General features: G+C 52.0%; 1 protein-coding gene across 3 annotated transcripts in view; it reads left to right on the forward strand.

The window, feature by feature from the left end:
- PDPK1 (3-phosphoinositide dependent protein kinase 1) overlaps nucleotides 1-19,467 on the forward strand; it is a 70,753-nt gene extending 51,286 nt beyond the window's left edge. For all 3 annotated transcript variants that reach the window (XM_054454852.2, XM_054454856.2, XM_054454854.2), the window contains 4 exons: nucleotides 2,504-2,721; nucleotides 12,056-12,113; nucleotides 13,428-13,580; nucleotides 13,958-19,467. In XM_054454852.2, the coding sequence (XP_054310827.1) occupies nucleotides 2,504-2,721; nucleotides 12,056-12,113; nucleotides 13,428-13,580; nucleotides 13,958-14,074 (546 nt within the window). In that variant the 3' untranslated portion in view covers nucleotides 14,075-19,467. The remainder of the gene's footprint in view (nucleotides 1-2,503; nucleotides 2,722-12,055; nucleotides 12,114-13,427; nucleotides 13,581-13,957) is intronic.
- Nucleotides 19,468-19,561: the final 94 nt, after the last annotated feature.

A 19,561-nucleotide genomic window follows, 5' to 3' on the forward strand; every position in this document is an offset into this window, starting at 1 on the left:
GTTTCCTCTGAGTTCCTCTTGCCACCTCCACCGTGACGCCCTCATACTTAAGTGCTGTTATCATGAGATCCGTTTTTCTGGTTTGACTTCTGTCGCCATGGCTTATTCTAACTGGCACCGTGTACGGAGTTCCACTTTCCGTGACTGAGGAAGTCCAGATTTTATTTATTTGTTTTGAGACAGGGTCTTGGTCTGTCGCTCAGGCTGGGGTGTAGTGGCGCGATCTCGGCTCACTGCAACCTCTGCCGCTGTGGGTTCAAGCGATTCTCCTGTCTCACCCTCCCGAGTAGCGGGAACTGCAGGTGTGCGCCACCATGCCCGGCTCATTTTTGTATTTTTAGTAGAGACAGGGTTTTGCCATGTTGGCCAGGCTGGTGTGGATCTCCTGACCTCAAGTGATCAACCCGCCTCGGCCTCCCAAACTGCTGGGGTTTTAGGCATGAGTTACTGCGCCCAGCTGGGAATTCTAGATTTTATCTAAAAGTCATCCACAGCTAAATTTCTGCTAGTGTCAAAGTTTCCCAACACCCCTACCTGCTGTGTAATGCCCCTCATCCTCCCGACATCCTTTGAGCCCAAACTCTAAGGGAGCCAGGCTTGGGGAGCAGAGTCTGTGCTGCCTGATGTGGCCACCTGCCCCTTTCATGTATGCAGTGGCCTGGGAGCCCCGAGGCCCTTGCCCTCACCCTCTGTGCTACCCAGCTGCTCCTGCATGGTCTTTCATTACGGCTGGCAGGTGCCACGGGGCTGCAGTGCTCTCCCTGCTGGGCCTGCTGTTGCTGCAGACGTTTTGCTCGGGACTGGCTGGTGGCCGTTCTCCCGTGGGCTCTGTGCTCCGTTCCTCCCAGGGAGGTAGCTGGGCTCTGAAGGAGCAGCACAGGCTTCAGCTGTCTCCAGTGTCAGTGCCTGGGGAGCTTCTCTGAGTGTGGGGGTATGTGTGCTTGCACTCGCGACATACCTGTGCAGGCCCCTGTGCCTGGGCCTACTGAGAGCTGGGGCTGCTTGATACGGGGCTTCTGTTGCCGTCCGTGAAGCCGGGCTCCATGTGTTGGCAGCTGACTGTTAGATGGCCCATCCTTGGCTCTGAACAGCTGTGTGGTTTGAAAGCCTTGGAGTGGGTCCAGGCAGGGAGCTCCCAGGCCAGACCTCACACAGGGACAGTGAGTGAGTCTTGGCAAACGGTGTCAAGCATGGAAGGAGACTTCAGGGCTGTACCTCCTCCCTCCCTGCAGGGCCGCACCCCCTCCTTCATGGGGGATGGGCACTGGGCGTCCCCTTCAGCCAGGGGCGTTGGCCGTGGTACCTGCCCTTAGGTCGAGGCGGGAGGAGAGAGGGTGCTTCGTTGGCTCCTGCTCTCCTGAGGTCCTGCAAGTGCCGGGACGGTGCGACCACTGGACAGTGTTGGAGACAAGCAGGCTGGGCAGGCCTACGCCCCGTGGAGGGGTCGGCGTGGAGGGGCCGGCAGCGTCGGGCGTTTCCACCATGCCCGTCGGCGAGCATCTTGCTCCAGCCCAGCTGGGTGCGAGGCTTTAGGGCTGTGAGGCGGGGCTGTGGTGCAGCTTTAGGAGTGTGAGCACATGGGGGATGCTGTGTGTGTGGAGGGTTGTGTGGGGCTGCAGACAGGCTGAGCTCTGTGGGGCAGCAGCCAGGGCCTGCGTCTGGAGGCACGGAGGACGTGGAACGGCATGCTGCACTCTTATCCCAGCCATTGCTGATGGTGCCATTGCTGGTGGCACCTTTTCTTTCCCCTTGTCCTTGGCCTCAGCAGAGCTCAGATGTGGGGCCTGCAGCCGGGGAGGTGGCTGCCCCTGCCCAGGGACTCTCTAGCCTTGGCAGCGCCAGGAGCATGTTAGTGCACAGGCTGTGTCCGCTTGGCACGTTTATGAGTGAGTGTCTGTTGTCGACACTAGTTTGTCGTTTTCCTAGAGTAACAGGCATCGTTGTCTACAGTAAGTTCAGTTTATCTTTGCTGACATTATAAGGAATGTCTTTTAAACAATTGAATGTGTTTAGTCAAATCAAAATATTTAGCATCTACTACAGACTCAGACTCCTAAGACACCTGGGGCCCAACGAGGTCTTGCACGGAGGCCCTGCCTGCCAGCCTGTGCGATGGATCTGCCTCCAAGCCTCCTCGGGCCCCTTCTCTTCCCAGCAGGCATCGCAGCCCCCATCTCCGGGGGGCAGCACTGGCATTCATGGGGCCCACAGGGTAAGGGCCCAGGTCCCCTCTTTCTGGAGAGGAAATCTGAGGCTTTGCCCCTCTCTGGCCCTGATTCCCATGGGAAGAGGAGCCCGATCAGGCAGGATCCAGTGAGGCCTCGGTTCTGTGGCCAGGTGTCCCACGGAGGAGAATCAGGGCTGCCCACCCTGTCGCCTTGCGCCTTGCTGTGTGTGAGCTCCCAAGGCCTGACAGCGGCAGTGCCAGGAGGGGCTGGGGTTTTAGGACTGTAGAGGCGAGGCGAGTGAAGGTGCGGTTCTGACTTTTCCTTCTTGTCTGCAGTATGACAATCTCCTGAGCCAGTTTGGCTGCATGCAGGTGTCCTCGTCCTCCTCCTCACACTCCCTGTCAGCCTCGGACGCGGGCCTGCCCCAGAGGTCAGGCAGCAACATAGAGCAGTACATTCACGATCTGGACTCGAACTCCTTTGAACTGGACTTACAGTTTTCCGAAGACGAGAAGAGGTTGTTGTTGGAGAAGCAGGCTGGCGGAAACCCTTGGTAAGAACTCACGGACATAAGCAATGCTCCTTGCAGAATTGCAGCGTGAACACGTGGGGGCTTATGGTGGGTGCCTTTGCCTTGTCACTGCCTCCCACAGCAGCCTTGGACGCTTGGCCAAGGAGCACATCGTAAGTGCACAGTTGGAAACGGGTGCTTAGGAGGCAGCCGGTCCAGGGGCTGAGTGGGTTGTGACCACTGGGTGCTCCCCTCCTCTCCTGGGCAGTTGGACCTGCTGGTTGTGGCCATGGAGTCACTGTGGTGTGGACAGACACAGCCTGGACCTGGCCACTTGGGAGTTTATGAGGTTCGCTGTTGTAGCCCCTCTTTTCCACATAGCTTTCCCCACTTGTCCACTTATGTCTTCTAAGGTGAGTGCCAGGGGCAGTGTGTGATCGAGGGCGTGCGTGTTTTCAGGGCTGGGGATCTGTCCCGGGGGTGCCAGGAATCTGCCTTTCCCAATGCTTTTGCCTGCCTGAGAGTGTTTTGATGCTTCAAAAACAAACTTGTGAATTTCTGTTTTATTCCTATTGAGGCAGATGTCTCCTGTGTTCATGACCATTTGGGTTTCTTTTTTGAGATACTTTGTGTCCTTTGACTATTTTTTCTTGTATGTTTTGCATCTTTTTTTTTTGAGACAGAGTGTTGCTCTGTCATCCAGGCTGGAGTGCAGTGGCACGATCTCAGCTCACTGCAACCTCTGCCTCCTGGGTTCAAGCAATTCTCCTGCCTCAACCTCCCAAGTAGCTGGAATTACAGGCACCTGCCACCACACCTGGTTAATTTTTGTATTTTTTCATAGAGACAGGCTTTCCCTGTGTTGGCCAGGCTGGTGCATCTTTTTAACACGGATTTTTAAAAGCCATGTGTATGGAGACTATTCCTTGTTGTATGTTTTGCAAACATTCTTCAGTTTCTCTCCTGTCTTGATACTGCGTTTTTGTATGGAAGCTGCAAATTCTTACCAAGTCCATCCTGTCCCTATTTATATTTTATGTTTTCCATTTTAATCTGGTAAGAAGGGCTTCCCCCCTAATATTTTTACCTGCTTGTCCCTTTTCTGTGGGCAGAGCGGAGCCCAAGGGGGTGGGGAGAGGGCCTTGCAGGAAGGCATGCTGGAGTGGAAGCACAAGGCGAGGGGGAGTTGAGGGCCCGGCTAGGCAGGGACAGGACACATGTGACTTGAGAGACTTGTGGGGAGGAATGAGAGGAAGGAGCTGAGCTCTGGGCCGCCCCGGCAAGTGGGGAGGACCACGGCTCTGTGCGGTTCGCCACACCTGTCTCTAGAAAACCTGTGCAGAGACGCTGGCAGGCAGCAACAGTCTACAGCTAGGGGCTCTGAATCACACCTAGTGTGATTGCTAGGGATGTTAATGTGTACTGAGCAGGAGAGGAGGGCTCTTGATGGGAGCAGTCTGAGCCGTGCTGTGCTGCGCAGCTCCAAGCAGCAAGGAGGCGTGTGCCTGGCTATGCAAGGAGCTTCCCGGGCTCGTGTGTGCTGGGGTCCCCACGAAGGGCTGCTGTGGCCACTCCAAGTACTTGGCCAGGAGCGCTCTCTCTGCAGAGCCCAGCTGAGAGGTGCTGTCTGCAGGTGTGTGTGTGTTTCAGCTCCTTTGGTGACTCCCAGAAGAGGTCCCTCTGCCTGGGGCTGTTCTTAGAGGGCCTTGGGGTCCGTCTGGGTACCTTAGCCTGGTGATGGCGGCAAGTCAGGATACACATTCTCCTGCCTGCTTCCTTTGTCTTCAGGGTTCTCTTTCCCCTTCCCCCTTCCTTCAGATTTTAGATCCTTTTGGGAAGCTGACGACTCCTGAGATCTTACGGGATCTGTCTGGCTGCTGGGAGGTCCGTCCAGCACCTGCTCTTTACAGTAGTGGTTCGCATTCTCAGTGTGTGGCCACCAAATCCCCGAGGTCAGGGCAGTTTTTTTTGTAATACTAAGATGTTATTTGCCTTTTTGCTGTCATTCTCTGTGCGTGTATGGTGGAATTTTTCAGTGACCACATGCTGTAGAATGGAATCTGTGTGCTTTTGTTCTTTTCTAAGGTCATAGGTTTTTGGTATCAATATATATATATATTTTTTTTTTTAAATGAGAGAGAGTCTTGCTCTGTCTCCCAGGCTGGAGTGCAGTGGCGTGATTTCTGCTCACACAACCTCCACCTCCTGGGTTAAAGTGATTCTCCTGTCTCAGCCTCCTGAGTAGCTGGGATTACAGGCACATGCCACCACGTCCAGCTAATTTTTGTATTTTTAGTAGAGAAGGGTTTCACCATGTTGGCCAGGCTGGTTTTGAACTCCTGACCTCAAGTGATCTGCCCACCTCGGCTTCTCAAAGTGCTGGGATTTCAGGCGTGAGCCACCATGCCAGCCAATATATGCATTTTTTGAGATTAATAAATTTTCAATATTTCTACTGAGCTCTTACTATCTCTTCATTTATACCTGCTATAGCCTCTGTAATTTTATCGTCCGCTGAGTCATTATTTTGAAATCCTGAAGTTTTCCTTGTGCCTACATGAGAATACGGTAAGTAAGTTCAGGATCACACCTGTAACCCCAGCACTTTGGAGGCCAAGGTGGGTGGATCACTTGAGCCAGGAATTCGAGAGCAGCCTGGGCAACATACTGAAACCCTGTCTCTACAAAAAATACAAAAATCAACCAGGCATGGTGCTGCACACCTGTAGTCCTAGCTGCTTGGGGAGGTTGAGGTAGGAGGATTACCTGAGCCTTGGAAGTCGAAGCTGCAATGAACAGAGATCTTGCCACTGCCCCCCAGCCTGGGTGACAGAGTGAGACCCTGTCTCAAAATTGGAAAAAAAAAAAAAAAAAAAGGTAAAAGGAATTTTTTAATTTACATGGAATAGTTTACACTTAAAAGGAACATTTTAAAAATATATGTGATGAGCTCTTTAAAATCCAATGTTCTTTGTTACAGCTTTTTAGACAATAAATTAAAGAGTCACTGAAGCTCTTAGAAGCTGCATTGTAGAGGCTGGAGAGGCCACACGGTAGCTTGGTCATCCTGTGCTGCCACAGTCCACAGTGCAGTCGAAACTTGCTGGATGCAAGATACGACTGCAGGCACGAAGAGGGAGTTGACATGTCTGCTGCTGAGTTGTGCTTTTGCCTCACAGTGGATGAGTCTACAGACAGCCTGGACCTGCCGCTTGGCCTGTGTCCCCCGGCTTCTCATCACAGATGATGTTCTTTTTTTTTTTTTTGAGACGGAGTTTCCCTCTGTCGCCCAGGCTGGAGTGCAGTGGAGTGATCTCTGCTCGCTGCAACCTCCACCTCCTGGGCTCAAGCAGTTCTCTGGCCTCAGCCTCCCAAGTAGCTGGGATTACAGGTGTGTGCCACCGTGCCTGGCTCATTTTTATATTTTTAGTGAAGACAGGGTTTCACTATGACTTGAGGCCATGGCACCAAGCAGTGCCAGGGCAATAATCATCTCTTCACAGCACTCACCCACAGGAAGAGAGAAGGAAACCAGTCTCACTTCTGAGTGTTTGTTAAAAATGATGAATGTTATGAATACTTTGTGGGATGAAGTGGGAAGTATACAGAAAGGCAGTCAATTCTGCAAACACGAGTGTGCAGCCGTCTCAGGGAGACACGCTTGTGACTGTTGGCTTGCTGTCCTTGTGGAGCGTCTGGCTGACGGGCAAACTGCCGTTATGCAGACTTAGCTATTTGGCCAATATTTTTCTTGAAAATGATTGGAATGAGCTTGTTACTTTAGGGAAAACAACTGCCCATATTTATGTCAATGATAAAATTGAAACCTTCAAGTGAAAATTGGAATTTTGGAAAACTTTATTCATTACTGTGAGCTTGATACCTTCCCAATAAAAGACTTTTTTAAAGCTTTTTGTTTGTTTGTTTATATTATTTTTAAAAAAGAAAAAGACAAGGTCTCACTATATTACCCAGGCTGGTCTCGAACTACTGGGCTGAAGCATTCCTCTCGCTTTGACTTCCCAAAGTGGTGGGATTACAGGCGTGAGCTACTGCACCAGGCCAAAAGTCTTTTTTTTTTTTTTTTTTTTTTCTGTTTTTGAAACGGAGTCTCATTCTGTTGCCCAGGCTGGAGTGCAGTGGCACAATCTTGGCTCACTGCAACCTCCACCTCCCAGGTTCAAGCATTTCTCCTGCCTCAGCCTCTCGAGGAGCTGGGATTACAGGCGTGCACCACCACACCCGGCTGATTTTTGTATTTTTAGTAGAGATGGGGTTTCACCATATTGGTCAGGCTGGTCTCGAACTGCTGACCTCAAGTGATTCACCTGCCTCGGCCTCCCAAAGTGCTGGGATTAGAGGCCAAAAGTCATTTGATACATAGTGATATCCATGAATTGATCTGTTGAAACCGTAGAATGAAATTTGTCAATGTTTGGAAGCTTTACATAATTCAGCCCCAATGTATGACCTATAAAATCACACGAGGGTAGAAGAACTACTAGTGCAGGGTAGATTGATGGTTTTCGTGTCACGGTGTATGGAAATGTATTGTTATGAATGAGATTTCACAGCAACTGAGCTTTAAGCAGCCACCACTTTCTGAACTGCAGTGCAGTGTCCAAGAAGAATATCCACAAACATCTACACTTATTCTTAGCCAAAAGGCCAGGAAGTGACACCAATCTCTAAAAAGGCTGAGTATACTCCTCCCTTTTCTAGCTGTTTATCTGAGTGAGGCTGGGTGTTTGACGTGTTCTTCGCCTGAACACAGATCTCAGCAGAGTATGGGCGCGGGTGGATGTGGGGACCCAGCACTCTCCTTATCAAACAGTAGAGGCCTGCGCAGCGCACAGAGTGGCACACTCTCTTCATTCATTATTTTGTTTTGCAAAGTAGTTATTTTAAAAATAAAAGTAACGTATGTTAATAGTAATGGGTTTATTGTTTTTTAATGAATTAAATATTTGAAAGTATCTCAGTTTTAATTTCCTCTGTAGTACGTATCAGTTGATCTGAAAGCTCGTTGGGGTCTTCCACAGAGGTAAAGAGTGTGAGGGGCCATGGGACTAGAAGGTTGGAGAGGAAACCTGGGGCCCATCCACCATTGCCACTGGCTCCCTCCCATACTGGCAGTGAAGCTGAGCCTGTAGAGCCCTCCCAAGGTGTTGGAAAAGCCTCCAGTGGGGCTCTGGCTCCTTGCTGGGGCTCTCCTGGGCGTGGCAGGTGCTTTGCCAGTGGCTTTGGGCTTGGATCCTTGACAATGCTCTTTTTGGGGTCTGGGTGAGGGAGGGTGGAGGAGGTGGTGAGAACCTGCGCTTTGGCATCAGGAAAGGGGGTTTTCTGTGGTCACCCCTTGTGGATTGCCCTGCATCCTCCTCTGTGCAGAAGTGGGGAGAGGTATCGCCTGTTTTGAGGGAGCCAAGATGGCAGTATATGAGAGTGAGGCGCCTCCAGAAAGTCCCGTGTGCATGGCGAGTAGTTAGGCGTGTCTCCAGGTCTTCAGCTCTCGCCCAGCCTCCCAGGGAGGAAAGGGCTCTCAGGGCGGGGGATTTTCTGCAGGAGATAGTAAAAAATCAAAGTAGAAAATCAAGGTGATTCCAGCCTGGCCAACATGGTGAAACCCCGTCTCTACTAAAAATACCAAAAATTAGCTGGGCCTAGTGGTGGGTACCTGTAATCCCAACTACTCAGGAGGCTGAGACAGGAGAATCGCTTGAACCCAGGAGGCAGAGGTTGCAGTGGGCCAAGATTGTGCCATTGCCCTCCAGACTGGGCAACAGAGCGAGACTCCGTCTCAAAAAGAAAAAAATCAAGGTGATTGCTGGAAGTCCTGCCAGCAAGGAGCTGTTTCCTGTTGTGAGCTGGCAGGTTAATCCGCTGAACACATGCTCTGCTCTAGATGCCGCCAGTGGAGCTTTGCCCGCAGTCTCTGTCCATGCGCCCTGGGCCACCGGGGAGGGGACATTGTCCATTTCATTGTCTCTCGCAGGTGCTGCTGGTGCGGGGGTGGGTGGCGCCTGTCCGTGGGGCCCTTGCCTGCCTCCCCGAGGTGCTGGCGTGTTCTGTCGCTGAGCCACTCTGGGGCTTCAGTGTCCCTGGCATGGGTGACACTGCTGGGAGTGCCTCTGGGCTCCTTGCCTGTGGCTTTTTTTCCTCAGGATGGATTTCTGAAAGCGAGGCCACTTCTCAGCACTGTTTCCAAATCGCTTCCTCAGTGAGTCCTCCCCAGGCTGCCGAGGGTGGGAGCACCACTTCTGCACGTCCATGTCTGGGGCACGCCCAGATGGTCAGGGCGGAGCGGCCCAGCTCAGTTTCTTCATTTAGGGCCATTGAGAGTTTCTTGTGTCACTGAATTCCTCTTCTGGGAATTTTTAGTTTGTGTCATTTTGCTGAGTTTTCTATTGAGTTCCAAGCCTCTCGTGGCACTGTGAATTTGCTGTGGGGTGCAGTTGACGGCCCATGGCGGCTGTATCTGGAAGTCCTTTCCCGCCCCAGCTGTGGTCCTGGTGGTTTTTTAGGTGGAGGTGGTTTTGTCCTCTTGCCGTGGCTCCCGCAGCTCAGGGCTGGGCTGCTGTTCTCGCTCTCAGCCAGGAAGGCGGCCCCTCCCACACAGCTGCAGGGACGGGCTCGTGTTCTTCTGGTTTTTCTCTCCTTCGAGTTGATATTTTAAACCATGTGTCTCCTGACCTCTTCCAGCACCTGCTGGCGTGTGGTGAAAGCTGAGGATGGGGAGAGGCCGTGGGGCCTTCTCCGTCCTCACCTGCCTGCAAGAGCTCTGACCGGCCTGGGCTCGAAGGGACCCTGTGCCTCCCACGCTGCCTGCCCCGGTGTAATTTATGATGAATTTTCCTTTGTTACTCCTCTGCGCTGTTTCCTGGTCACAGGCCTGTCTGTCAGAGTGGCTTCCTGCCGGCTTTGTGGTCCATCCAGGCATTTCTGTGCTCTGTGCTTTCTGTGCTGTGGTGGGTCTTCCTCATCACATGTCCTTTTCAGGAACCTCCTTGATCTGTTTCTCTTTGTTTTAATCCCCACATTGTGTGTGTTTGCTGGCGAAGTCCCTGGTGCGAGAGGAGGGCTGCACTTGCCTGCATGCTACATACTCCTCTTGCTTCAAACCCACAGGATGGGGTGTGTGCGTGAGGCCAGGCCCTGGGTCCTCCCTCTTGGGGCAGGCCTGGGCGCTGATCTGCCCAGGTCTGGGTGGGTCAGATGGTGGGGCTGGGTAAGCCCTGGCGGAGGATGCTGTGCCCCCAGCTCAGCCAGTCCGGTCTTCTCACAAGCGCTGTTGGCCCTGTGTGCAGCCAGGCAGGCGTGTGGATGTGCTCAGATATTGATTTGATCATCTTATGCCTTCTTCAAATATAAAACATATTATTGGCCGGGGGTGGTGGCTCATGCCTGTAATCCCAGCACTTTGGGAGGCCTAGGTGGGTGGGTCACAAGGTCAGGAGACTGAGAGCATCCTGGCTAATATAGTGAAACCCCGTCTCTGCTAAAAATACAAAAAATTAGCTGGGCGTGGTGGTGTGCACCTGTAGTCCCAGCTACTTGGGAAGCTGAGGCACGAGAATCACTTAAACCCGGGAGGCAGAGGTTGCAGTGAGCCGAGATGGCGCCACTGCACTCCAGCCTGGGTGACAGAGCGAGACTCTGTCTCAAAAAAAAAACAAACAAAACAAACAAACAAACCACATATTATTTCTATAGTAGAACCTCAGATCAGGAATTTCAGTAAGATCAGATAGAACACAAACCAGTAACTGTTAGCTTTAACCGAATGAGGTAAACTGTAGACATTAAAATAGTATCTTGGGGCTGGGCGCAGTGTCTGATGCCTGTAATCCCAGCCCTTTGGGAGGCCGAGGCAGGCGGATCACTTGAGGTCAGGAATTCAAGATCAGCCTGGCCAACAGGGTGAAACCCCGTCTCTACTAAAAATACAAAAAAATTAGCCTGGCGGGCACAGTGGCTCACGCCTATAATCCCAGCACTTTCGGAGGCCGAGGCGGGTGGATCACGAGGTCAGGAGATCGAGACCATCCTAGCTAACACGGTGAAACCCCATCTCTACTAAAGATACAAAAATTAGCTGGGTGTGGTGGCGGGCGCCTGTAGTCCCAGCTACTCAGGAGGCTGAGGCAGAAGAATGGCGTGAACCCGGGAGGCGGAGCTTGCAGTGAGCCGAGATCGCGCCACTGCACTCCAGCCTGGGCGGCAGAGCGAGACTGTGTCTCAAAAAAAAAAAAAAATAATAAATTAGCCTGGCATGGTGGCATACATCTGTAGCTTCAGCTACTCAGGAGGCTGAGGTGGGAGAATCTCTTGAACCTAGGAGGCAGAGGGTGCAGTGAGCCGAGATCACACCACCACACTCCAGCCTGGGTGACAGAGTGAGACCCTGTCTCAATCAATCATTCAATCAATAAAATAATACCTTGGCCAGGTGTAGTGGCTCATGCCTGTAATCCCAGCACTTTGGGAGGCTGAGGCAGGAGGATCGCTTGAGCCCAGGAGTTCAAGGCCAGCCTGGGCAACATTAGAAAGACCCCTTCTCATAAAGAAAAAAAAAATCAGCCAGGCATGGTGGTGTATGCCAGTGGTCCCAGCTCTATTTGGGAGGCTGAGGTGGGAAAATGGCTTGAGCGCAGGAGATTGAGGCTACGGTGAGCTGTGGTGGCGCCGCTGCACTCCAGCCTGGGTGACAGAGCAAGACGTTGTCTCTAAAAACAAAAATCTCTTGAACTTTTAGGAATCAAAAGTGACGTGTGCTTGCTAATAATGTATATTAAATCAAAGCCTCTATGTGAATCTTGCTCTTTGAATTTCTGCCGTCTCTGAATAAAAGTGTTTTACTATGATGGAAAAACCAGAGGAGGTGTTCTTATGTCCAACTTGGGTCTGTCAGAGCTTTGTGATTAGAAACTACTCTGTGGGTCCTGAGCACTGAATCAGGGGCCCCAGCTTGTGGGGTAACTTGAGGGCGATCATCTCATCCAGTTGTTGACTCTGCGGGCAGCCACCTTTCAGGAGGCAGTTCTGTGCGTACCACAGCTTTGTTAAGGCAGCAATGACCTGTGTCACCTGCCGTTTCTACGGCACGGTCCTCCCCCACCTTTTCCCTGCTGTGTGGATGCCACTGGCACTGTTTCTGGTATCCGCAGGCTCCGTTGCAAATACGGATTAAGGCTCTCTGCATGGCAATGCTATGTGTGCTGGGTTACATGTGGCGAACGTTCTCTGCTCATCCCGAAGTGAGGCTGGCTCTGTGAGGGGCAGGCCGAGGCTGCGGGGGGAGTTCATGTGGCAGGAGGAGCCTGGAGAATTTCTGTTTGTGATTGTCATGGGAGCATCTCTTTCTTGTTTCTTTCCACAGGCACCAGTTTGTAGAAAATAATTTAATACTAAAGATGGGCCCGGTGGATAAGCGGAAGGTGAGTGGTCAGTGGTCCCGCTGCTCTGCATGCGCACCTGCACCTTCCCCGACTCCAGCTCAGGGGAGGGCAGCTTGGTGGCGTGGAATCCTTCCATCTCTTGATTTTCATCAAACATCATCTCTAGATTTCATAGCTCGGGAAGGCTTAATCCCCTTGAGAGAAGCCATGTGGAGCCACACGCGTAGGCGGTTAGGGCAGCGCAGAAGCAACCTCCCACACTCCTGGGAGCCTGGGGCTGCCCGTTTTGAGGTTTCCGTCAAGTTGAAGAGGCGACATCTGATATCTTAGCCAATGGTCTAATATTTCTTTAGAAGTGTTTCAAAACCATTTAAGGGTTGTTCTTCATTTTTTTATTTTTATTTTTTTTTTGAGACAGAGTCTTGCTCTGTCACCCAGGCTGGAGTGCAGTGGCGTGATCTCGGCTCACTGCAAGCTCCGCCTCCCGGGTTTACGCCATTCTCCTGCCTTAGCCTCCTGCGTCAGCCTCCTGAGTAGCTGGGACTACAGGCGCCCGCCACCACGCCGGGCTAATTTTTTTTTGTAATTTTAGTAGAGACGGGGTTTCACCGTGTTAGCCAGGATGGTCTTGATCTCCTGACCTCGTGATCCACCCGTCTCAGCCTCCCAAAGTGCTGGGATTACAGGCGTGAGCCACCGCGCCCGGCCGGGTTGTTCTTTATTTTATGGATTAAATGGATCCAGCACTTAGCAAGTGGTCTGTGTGGAGCCAGGCAAGTGTGTGGATGTGCTCAGATATTTATTTGGTCATCTTGTACCTTTTTCAAATATAAATCATTTTACTTCTATAGTAGAACGTCAGATCAGGAATTTCAGTATGATCAGACAGAACACAAACTAGTAACTGTTAGCTTTAACCCTTGGTTAGAAAATATTCAGCTCCAGGTGCTCACAGGGGGCCACTTCCAAGCGCAGGCTCCTGGCCTCTGTTCCTGGCCGTGTGTCCTCCGCAGGCAGTGATTTCGGTGCAGGTGGGTGGAGGCCGGCTACCGAGAGCAGGCTCCTGTCCCAGGCATAGCAGAGGGGCCAGGGGAGCCATGGGCTTGATCTGGATGGGCTGTCTGCGCCAGCTCAGCTGCAGAGGCCTGTGCTGCAGCCCCTTTGACCTTAGAAACTGGGCCTGGTGGGGCAAGAAGTACCCTGCCCCTGGGTGAGTGCACAGGTGGTGGCGGTGGCCCTGTGTCCCGAGCAGCTCCGAGGGGCCGCCCAGCCCTCTAGGCTCCAGGAGATGCCGTCAGCACTGGCCTCTGAGGCCTGATAAGCATGGCCTGTTTTTTTGTGTTTTGGCATCAGGGTTTATTTGCACGACGACGACAGCTGTTGCTCACAGAAGGACCACATTTATATTATGTGGATCCTGTCAACAAAGTCCTGAAAGGTGAAATTCCTTGGTCACAAGAACTTCGACCAGAGGCCAAGAATTTTAAAACTTTCTTTGTCCACACAGTGAGTCTGTTCCCAGGGGTTCCTGTGTGCAGGGTAATGGGAGGGCTTTGCACCATGTGGGAAGCAGCCACAGGCCTTGGCCAGAGGGAGCAGCGGGGATGGGGGCAGCTGCCTCACCCTTTCCGACATCCCAGACGCCCACACTAGTGGCTCTGTCCTGAGGGGGCAGGGGATACCCTGTGCTTGTTTTTCAGTTTGGTGGTGACTGGGAGCGGGGTGGTCATCAGCCTGTGTAGTTGCTTTCTGCTTGTGTGAAGAACCACCACACCCATGTGCTTCCAGGACTCGGAATGGCTGGTCACAGGCAGCTCACCAGGTTGGGGTGGGGGTTTTGGTGGGACTCCCTTGAGAACACTAAACGGCTTCTGTCTTTGCAGCCTAACAGGACGTATTATCTGATGGACCCCAGCGGGAACGCACACAAGTGGTGCAGGAAGATCCAGGAGGTTTGGAGGCAGCGATACCAGAGCCACCCGGACGCCGCTGTGCAGTGACGTGGCCTGCGGCCGGGCTGCCCTTCGCTGCCAGGACACCTGCCCCAGCGCGGCTTGGCCGCCATCCGGGACGCTTCCAGACCACCTGCCAGCCATCACAAGGGGAACGCAGAGGCGGAAACCTTGCAGCATTTTTATTCAAAAGAAAAGAAGAAAAAAAACACCCAACCACACAAAGAACAAAACCAGTAACAAACACAAAGGAATTCAGGGTCGCTTTGCTTGCTCTCTGTGCTCCGTGGAGGCCTCCGTGTGCCCTCGTTGCCGTGGGGACCCAGCTCCGTGCACGTCAGCCCAGTCCCGCCCAGACTAGTGGACAGACCTGGTGTCACCAGTTTCTCCTAGCATCAGTCTGAACCGTGCGCCCGCCCTGCCCCAATCGTGTGCTGGTCCTGCTGTGGCCGAGGGGACCGGGTGTGTTTGGCTCTTTATGCCACTCCCGCTGTGGTCCTGGAACTCTTCACCAGGGAGGGAGCCTCTGCAGCCCTGCAGGGGGGCCGCAGCTCTCTGTGGAGGGAGCCGCTGTGCTTCCGTCACGTGCTCCCTTTCTTGCGTCTCCCTGTGATTGGCCCTTAGGCCTGGCTGGGCCCATTGCATATCCGTGTGGTGGCTTTCTGTGGCCCCTGCTGTGTTGGCAGGCAGATTTGCGTGGTGAGGAGCGGGAGGGGTTGGAGTGGTGTGGGAGCAGGCTGCCGAGTGGAGGGTGCCATTGAGGGCTCCGGATCCCTTGTCCTACTTAGCAGTGTTGGTCTCTGGGGCTGGAAGCTGAGCGCATGCTGGGAGCGGTACTGTCAGAAGTGAGCCCAGTTAGTACCCAGCTGGCTCACTGCACAAGAGAGTCCTGCCCCAAGCCCTAGGTGGGGCCAGGAGGTGCCTTGGAGAATCCAGCCAGAGCAGAGAGGGCCTGCTGACCTCTGTGTGGACGAGAGAGGCCTGAGGGCCTCCTAAAAGGTTTAAATGTCCACGCCTCCACAGTTGCTGAAGTAGGGTCTGAGAGAACCCTGGCATTAGCAGACCCAGGGTGCTTCTGTCTCTTGCAGACCACACCAGGGAGTGCAGACACAGCCGTCACACACCCCTCTTTTGTGTTGTGGTTAAAATTTCTCAGAGCCCACTCAGAGTTTCTACATCTGTGCATCAAGAATCTCACAGCTTCTCATGCTGCCAGCTCATCTGGTCCCATAAAGAGTGGACTTTGCCAGCTGCTGTTGCACAGGAGGCGAGAACAGCACACTTCAACCCCAGCTTGCTGGTCGGCTTTCCTCTATAGAGAGCCGGTTTTGGGGCCGTTTCCCTTTGATGCTTTGGTGGCCTTGCCCTGCTCTACGGCACAGACAGGCCAGATGCGTTTGTCCTTTGCCAAGCTACTCCCCAGGCAGAGTGCTCCTGGTGGCCTGGCAGGTCTGGGCCCTTCTCTCCCTGCCCAGGTTGTCCCTGGAGGGCAGCCCTCAGTCCCGTTGGGGGAGAGGCAGACATTGCTGCCCACAGACCTGCCTCTGACTCAACTGTGTCCACCCTGGTCCCTCCCCTCAGTCACAGATGACTCAGCAGTGACCCTGTGTGCCAGGCCAGATCCAAACTGAGAGGGAAGGTGTTCTTTTTACACTGCTAATGACGAGAGTGGCTCTTTCTAGCTAGGCGAGTGCAGATGGGGCCTGGGAGGGGGCAGAGATGTTCCCCAGGCCCTGCCTGTGGTTCCTGCCTGGGCCTTGGCTGCTGCTGTGTGAGAGCTGCATGTGAGCCCGTGACCGTGAGCTGGGCCGCACCTGCCCTGGGGCCGCAGCGAGCAGGACGCTCCGGGGCCCAGCACATTGCCCTGGGCCTGTGGTCGGAGTCGGAGTCCTCTCTCCTCCTGGCTTTTGGAAAGGCTTGGCTGTGTTGGGGAGTCTCTCAGCCCTTTCAGGAATTTCTGTTCAGGCTTCCTCCTCCTCATCAGCTATTTTACCCATCTCAGAACGTCCTGTGTCTCCATGTAGGAGAGTGGCTCTCTCAGATCTCTCAGGGCATCTGGTTATAGGGAAACAAGCGGAGCAGGGACGTGGCTTTAATTGGAGCACTCGGCTGGGCTGCTTGGGGAGACTCTTCCGTGCGTTCTTCCTCTGGATAGAACCACCACCTCCTGGGCGTCACTGACAAGCTCCATCTTAACCTCCAAAGCCACAGAACTAGGGGCTCAGAGCCAGAGCTGGCAGCCACCAGCTGAAATGATGCCATTGCCTGAGCTGACAGCCAAGCCCTTCTGTGGGTCACCTTTCTCCTCACCCAGCCCCTTGCTCTTACCTTTTTAAAAGCCCGTGTGTTTTCTTTCCTTACCCTGTGCTTGCTCATGTCTACTCTGGTTTTCTCTAGCACATCCTTAGAGCCATCGCCTGGCATGCAGGCGCCTTACATTCTACATTAGAACGTGGGGTACCATGTGTGTACATAGACATGCTTACGTGGAATTACAGTTGTGGGTTTAGCCAAGATGAGGAAGATTTCACCTGCTGTTTAATAGACCTGGGGCCATGTGCCTCCTCACACATGGGCAAGGACAGGTGGAATGTCGGGACCACACTGTGTGCGGCTTCTCGGCACAAAGTGGAGGGAGGCTGTGGTCGCTGCCGGCCTAGGTGTCCCAGGTGCCCTGCCTTTCTCTGGGACACAGTTGGGGGCTGGCTTCTGAGGGATTCTTTTCTCCCCTCTTTGTGTGGCCCCAGCCAGGGCGGTGGGCAGTCCTGGTGTAGAGCACAAGCCTCTCCACCCTAAAGAAATGGCTCTGTACCACGGCTACCATGTGGCACCTTAACTTGCGGAAGGCTTGTTAACAGTTGTTTTGAGAGAGATGGCTGATCATGCCACAGCCGCTGGGGACTCCGCCTACTCCAGCCCTCTTGGGACACACTGTGGGATTTGTGGCCCTTCCCCAGAGGAATTGTGGAGACTGTCCCATGGTACAAACCCGCAGGCACCAGCACAGGGCTCTGGGTGACTCAAAACTAACATTTGTCTCTGACAAGATCAGCTGTAGGCTCACCGGCCAGAGAAGACAACTGTGAGCATTTTGCCCTATATCCTGCCCCGCCATTTGTTCACTTTTTAAACTAAATTGGGAACATCCGACACACACCGTTTGCATCATCTTCTCCCTTGATATTTTAAGCATTTTGCCATGTTATGAGTTTCTCAGAAACATGTTTTTAACAATTGTAGTGGTTAGTCATTGTCCATTTACTATAATTTATCTGACCGTTTCCCTACTGTAAAATATTTAGACGGTTTCTGATTTTTCCACTATTTAAATAATGCTGTGATGAATATCCTTAAAATCTTCTGATTTCTTACTTTTTTTCCCCTTAGATGCCTAGAAGTAGTATTTTGAGGTCAGTTTGTTCATTTTAAAGATATTTCTGTCTCTCTCTCAACCTGATGTTTAGATGCTCAGAGTTCCAGTAGCAAAACCACCTTAGTTGTGTCCTGGAAATTATGAGCAAATGAGTTTCCGATAAGCCGTGTGTTCCAAAGAATGTCTGCATAAGACCGCTCTTTATTTAAATGCTAAGAGGATGTCATTACTGCAATCCATTTGTGGCCGATTTTTTCCAAGAGCCAGTTTCCTTGTTTTGGTTGCGAGAACCTGGCTCCGCCTGCATGTCAGCTCTCTGCCATCCCTGCTGCCGTAGCTTTCAAGCGCTTGGCGATATTTTCAGAATCTTGTACTTTGTGTCCACGATGGTACTGAATTTGCATCTGCACAGTCAGCAGAGATAACAAGTGTTGAACTGACCTTGCCACATGCTTAGCGAGTGATTTGTAATTAAGTTTGTAGACTCAGAAAGTACATTAGGCCATTTGGAATCAGTAGCAGAGCAAAGCCTCTACTTGAAAAAAGCCAGGTAGCTGATTGGGTTTTATAAGAGTGCATTTGTCTCCCCCTTCCACCCCCCTTCAGGTCTTAGTGGTTCAGAAGAGCCCAGCAGCCAGGCTGGCTTTTTCATTGTAGGGCGTGGTTGTCCCGGCTGGTGTAGATTTCAGGCCGCCTCCCCCCAACTCCCTGCCCACAGTGTTGCAGATTGCCTGGCTGGCGGCAAGTCCAGACCACCCAAATTTGGTTGGATTCTTCATTTCTCCACTTCAGTTGGGGTCCATTGATTGCGCAGGGGAACGTGCGGGAGGTTTTTCTAGGCACCGCGTTCAGTGCTGCTTCACTCTACCAGAGATTATAGCCAAATTGCACGGAGTTTGGTTTCTTGCCCTCCTCTGAAGCCTGAGGCCCCCCCCGGCCTGGCTGGCTGACAGACCCGGGGTGCTCACTGCTAAGACTTCAGAGATCGCAGCTGCTGTGAGAATACGGTGAAGGTACTATGTTCTGGAAGATGTCATACACTTTTCCTCAGTTATTTTCAAACCTGACATGAACCTATGTTGACTCACTCGGTCCCTTCTTACGCAGCACACGTGGCAAGTGCCTGAATCGGGGCTGGAGGCACTTCAGAGCCTCTGAGGGGCCACCATTTCTGGCCCAAAATTGCAGGGTTATAGATGAGGCTGCCTGTGGAGAACTGGTGTGAGGAGGAAGCTGTTTCCAACAAAGAGCACTTTTATCTGTTGAGATGGCTGTGGTGAGCAACCGAACGAGCCTACGTGCGTACCTGAATTTTCCCCATAACTCATTTCTTCCATATGAAGAAACACCAAACTATGTACCGATAACTTTTTACAAAAGGCAGACCTTATTTAAGCTGTGTAACCCACATAGCCTAACCATCTGGCAGAATGACTACCAGTAGGGGTCATTGTGCTGGTAAAAGCCTCTATTATGACTGTAAGTTGGACGTTGGCAAAATTAAATTGTTACAGTATTTAGAGCTGCTGTAGCTGTTCCTTCACAACATAAAACAGAATAAATGACTAGTACATCTTTCAGGTGGGTGGCAGTCAAGAACATGGGTAATATTCTCCACCTGGTCTGTAGCTGTAACTGTGATGTACAGACAAAGCAAAAATTAAAAGAACTTATGAAAACAAATAATGCAATGATACTAGGATATACACTTTTGTATTTTTATTCTTATATAAGGTTATTTGCTGGCTATTGTTGGCCTCTAGTTCAGTCTGTGTTATTTAAATTCTAATATATGAATTATTTGGATTGAATTCATGTTCGGGGCCATGTTGTTGTATGTATTGATGTACAGCCTTGAATGTGAATAATTATTGTAAACTATATTTTACAACTTTTTTTCTGGCTTTATTATATAAATTTTCTATTGGGTCAGTGATTTAATCATATAATTTAATGAATCTGTTTATTCTTTTTTTTCCCCAAATACTTGTGCTTTAGGTGTAGTTACCAGATGATGAATTTTCCTCGTATGCTCAGTAGTCTTGTAATAAAAAGCATGTAGAGTGTAGCGGTTTGCTGGCGTGGCTCTTCCTTTGACCCCACCACAGAGTGGGGGCGCGGTTGGGGGCGGGTGTGTGCCACTGCCCGCTAGCATTGGCGCC

Source organism: Pongo pygmaeus, chromosome 18 (assembly GCF_028885625.2).
Source record: "Pongo pygmaeus isolate AG05252 chromosome 18, NHGRI_mPonPyg2-v2.0_pri, whole genome shotgun sequence".
Lineage (NCBI taxonomy): Eukaryota > Metazoa > Chordata > Mammalia > Primates > Hominidae > Pongo > Pongo pygmaeus.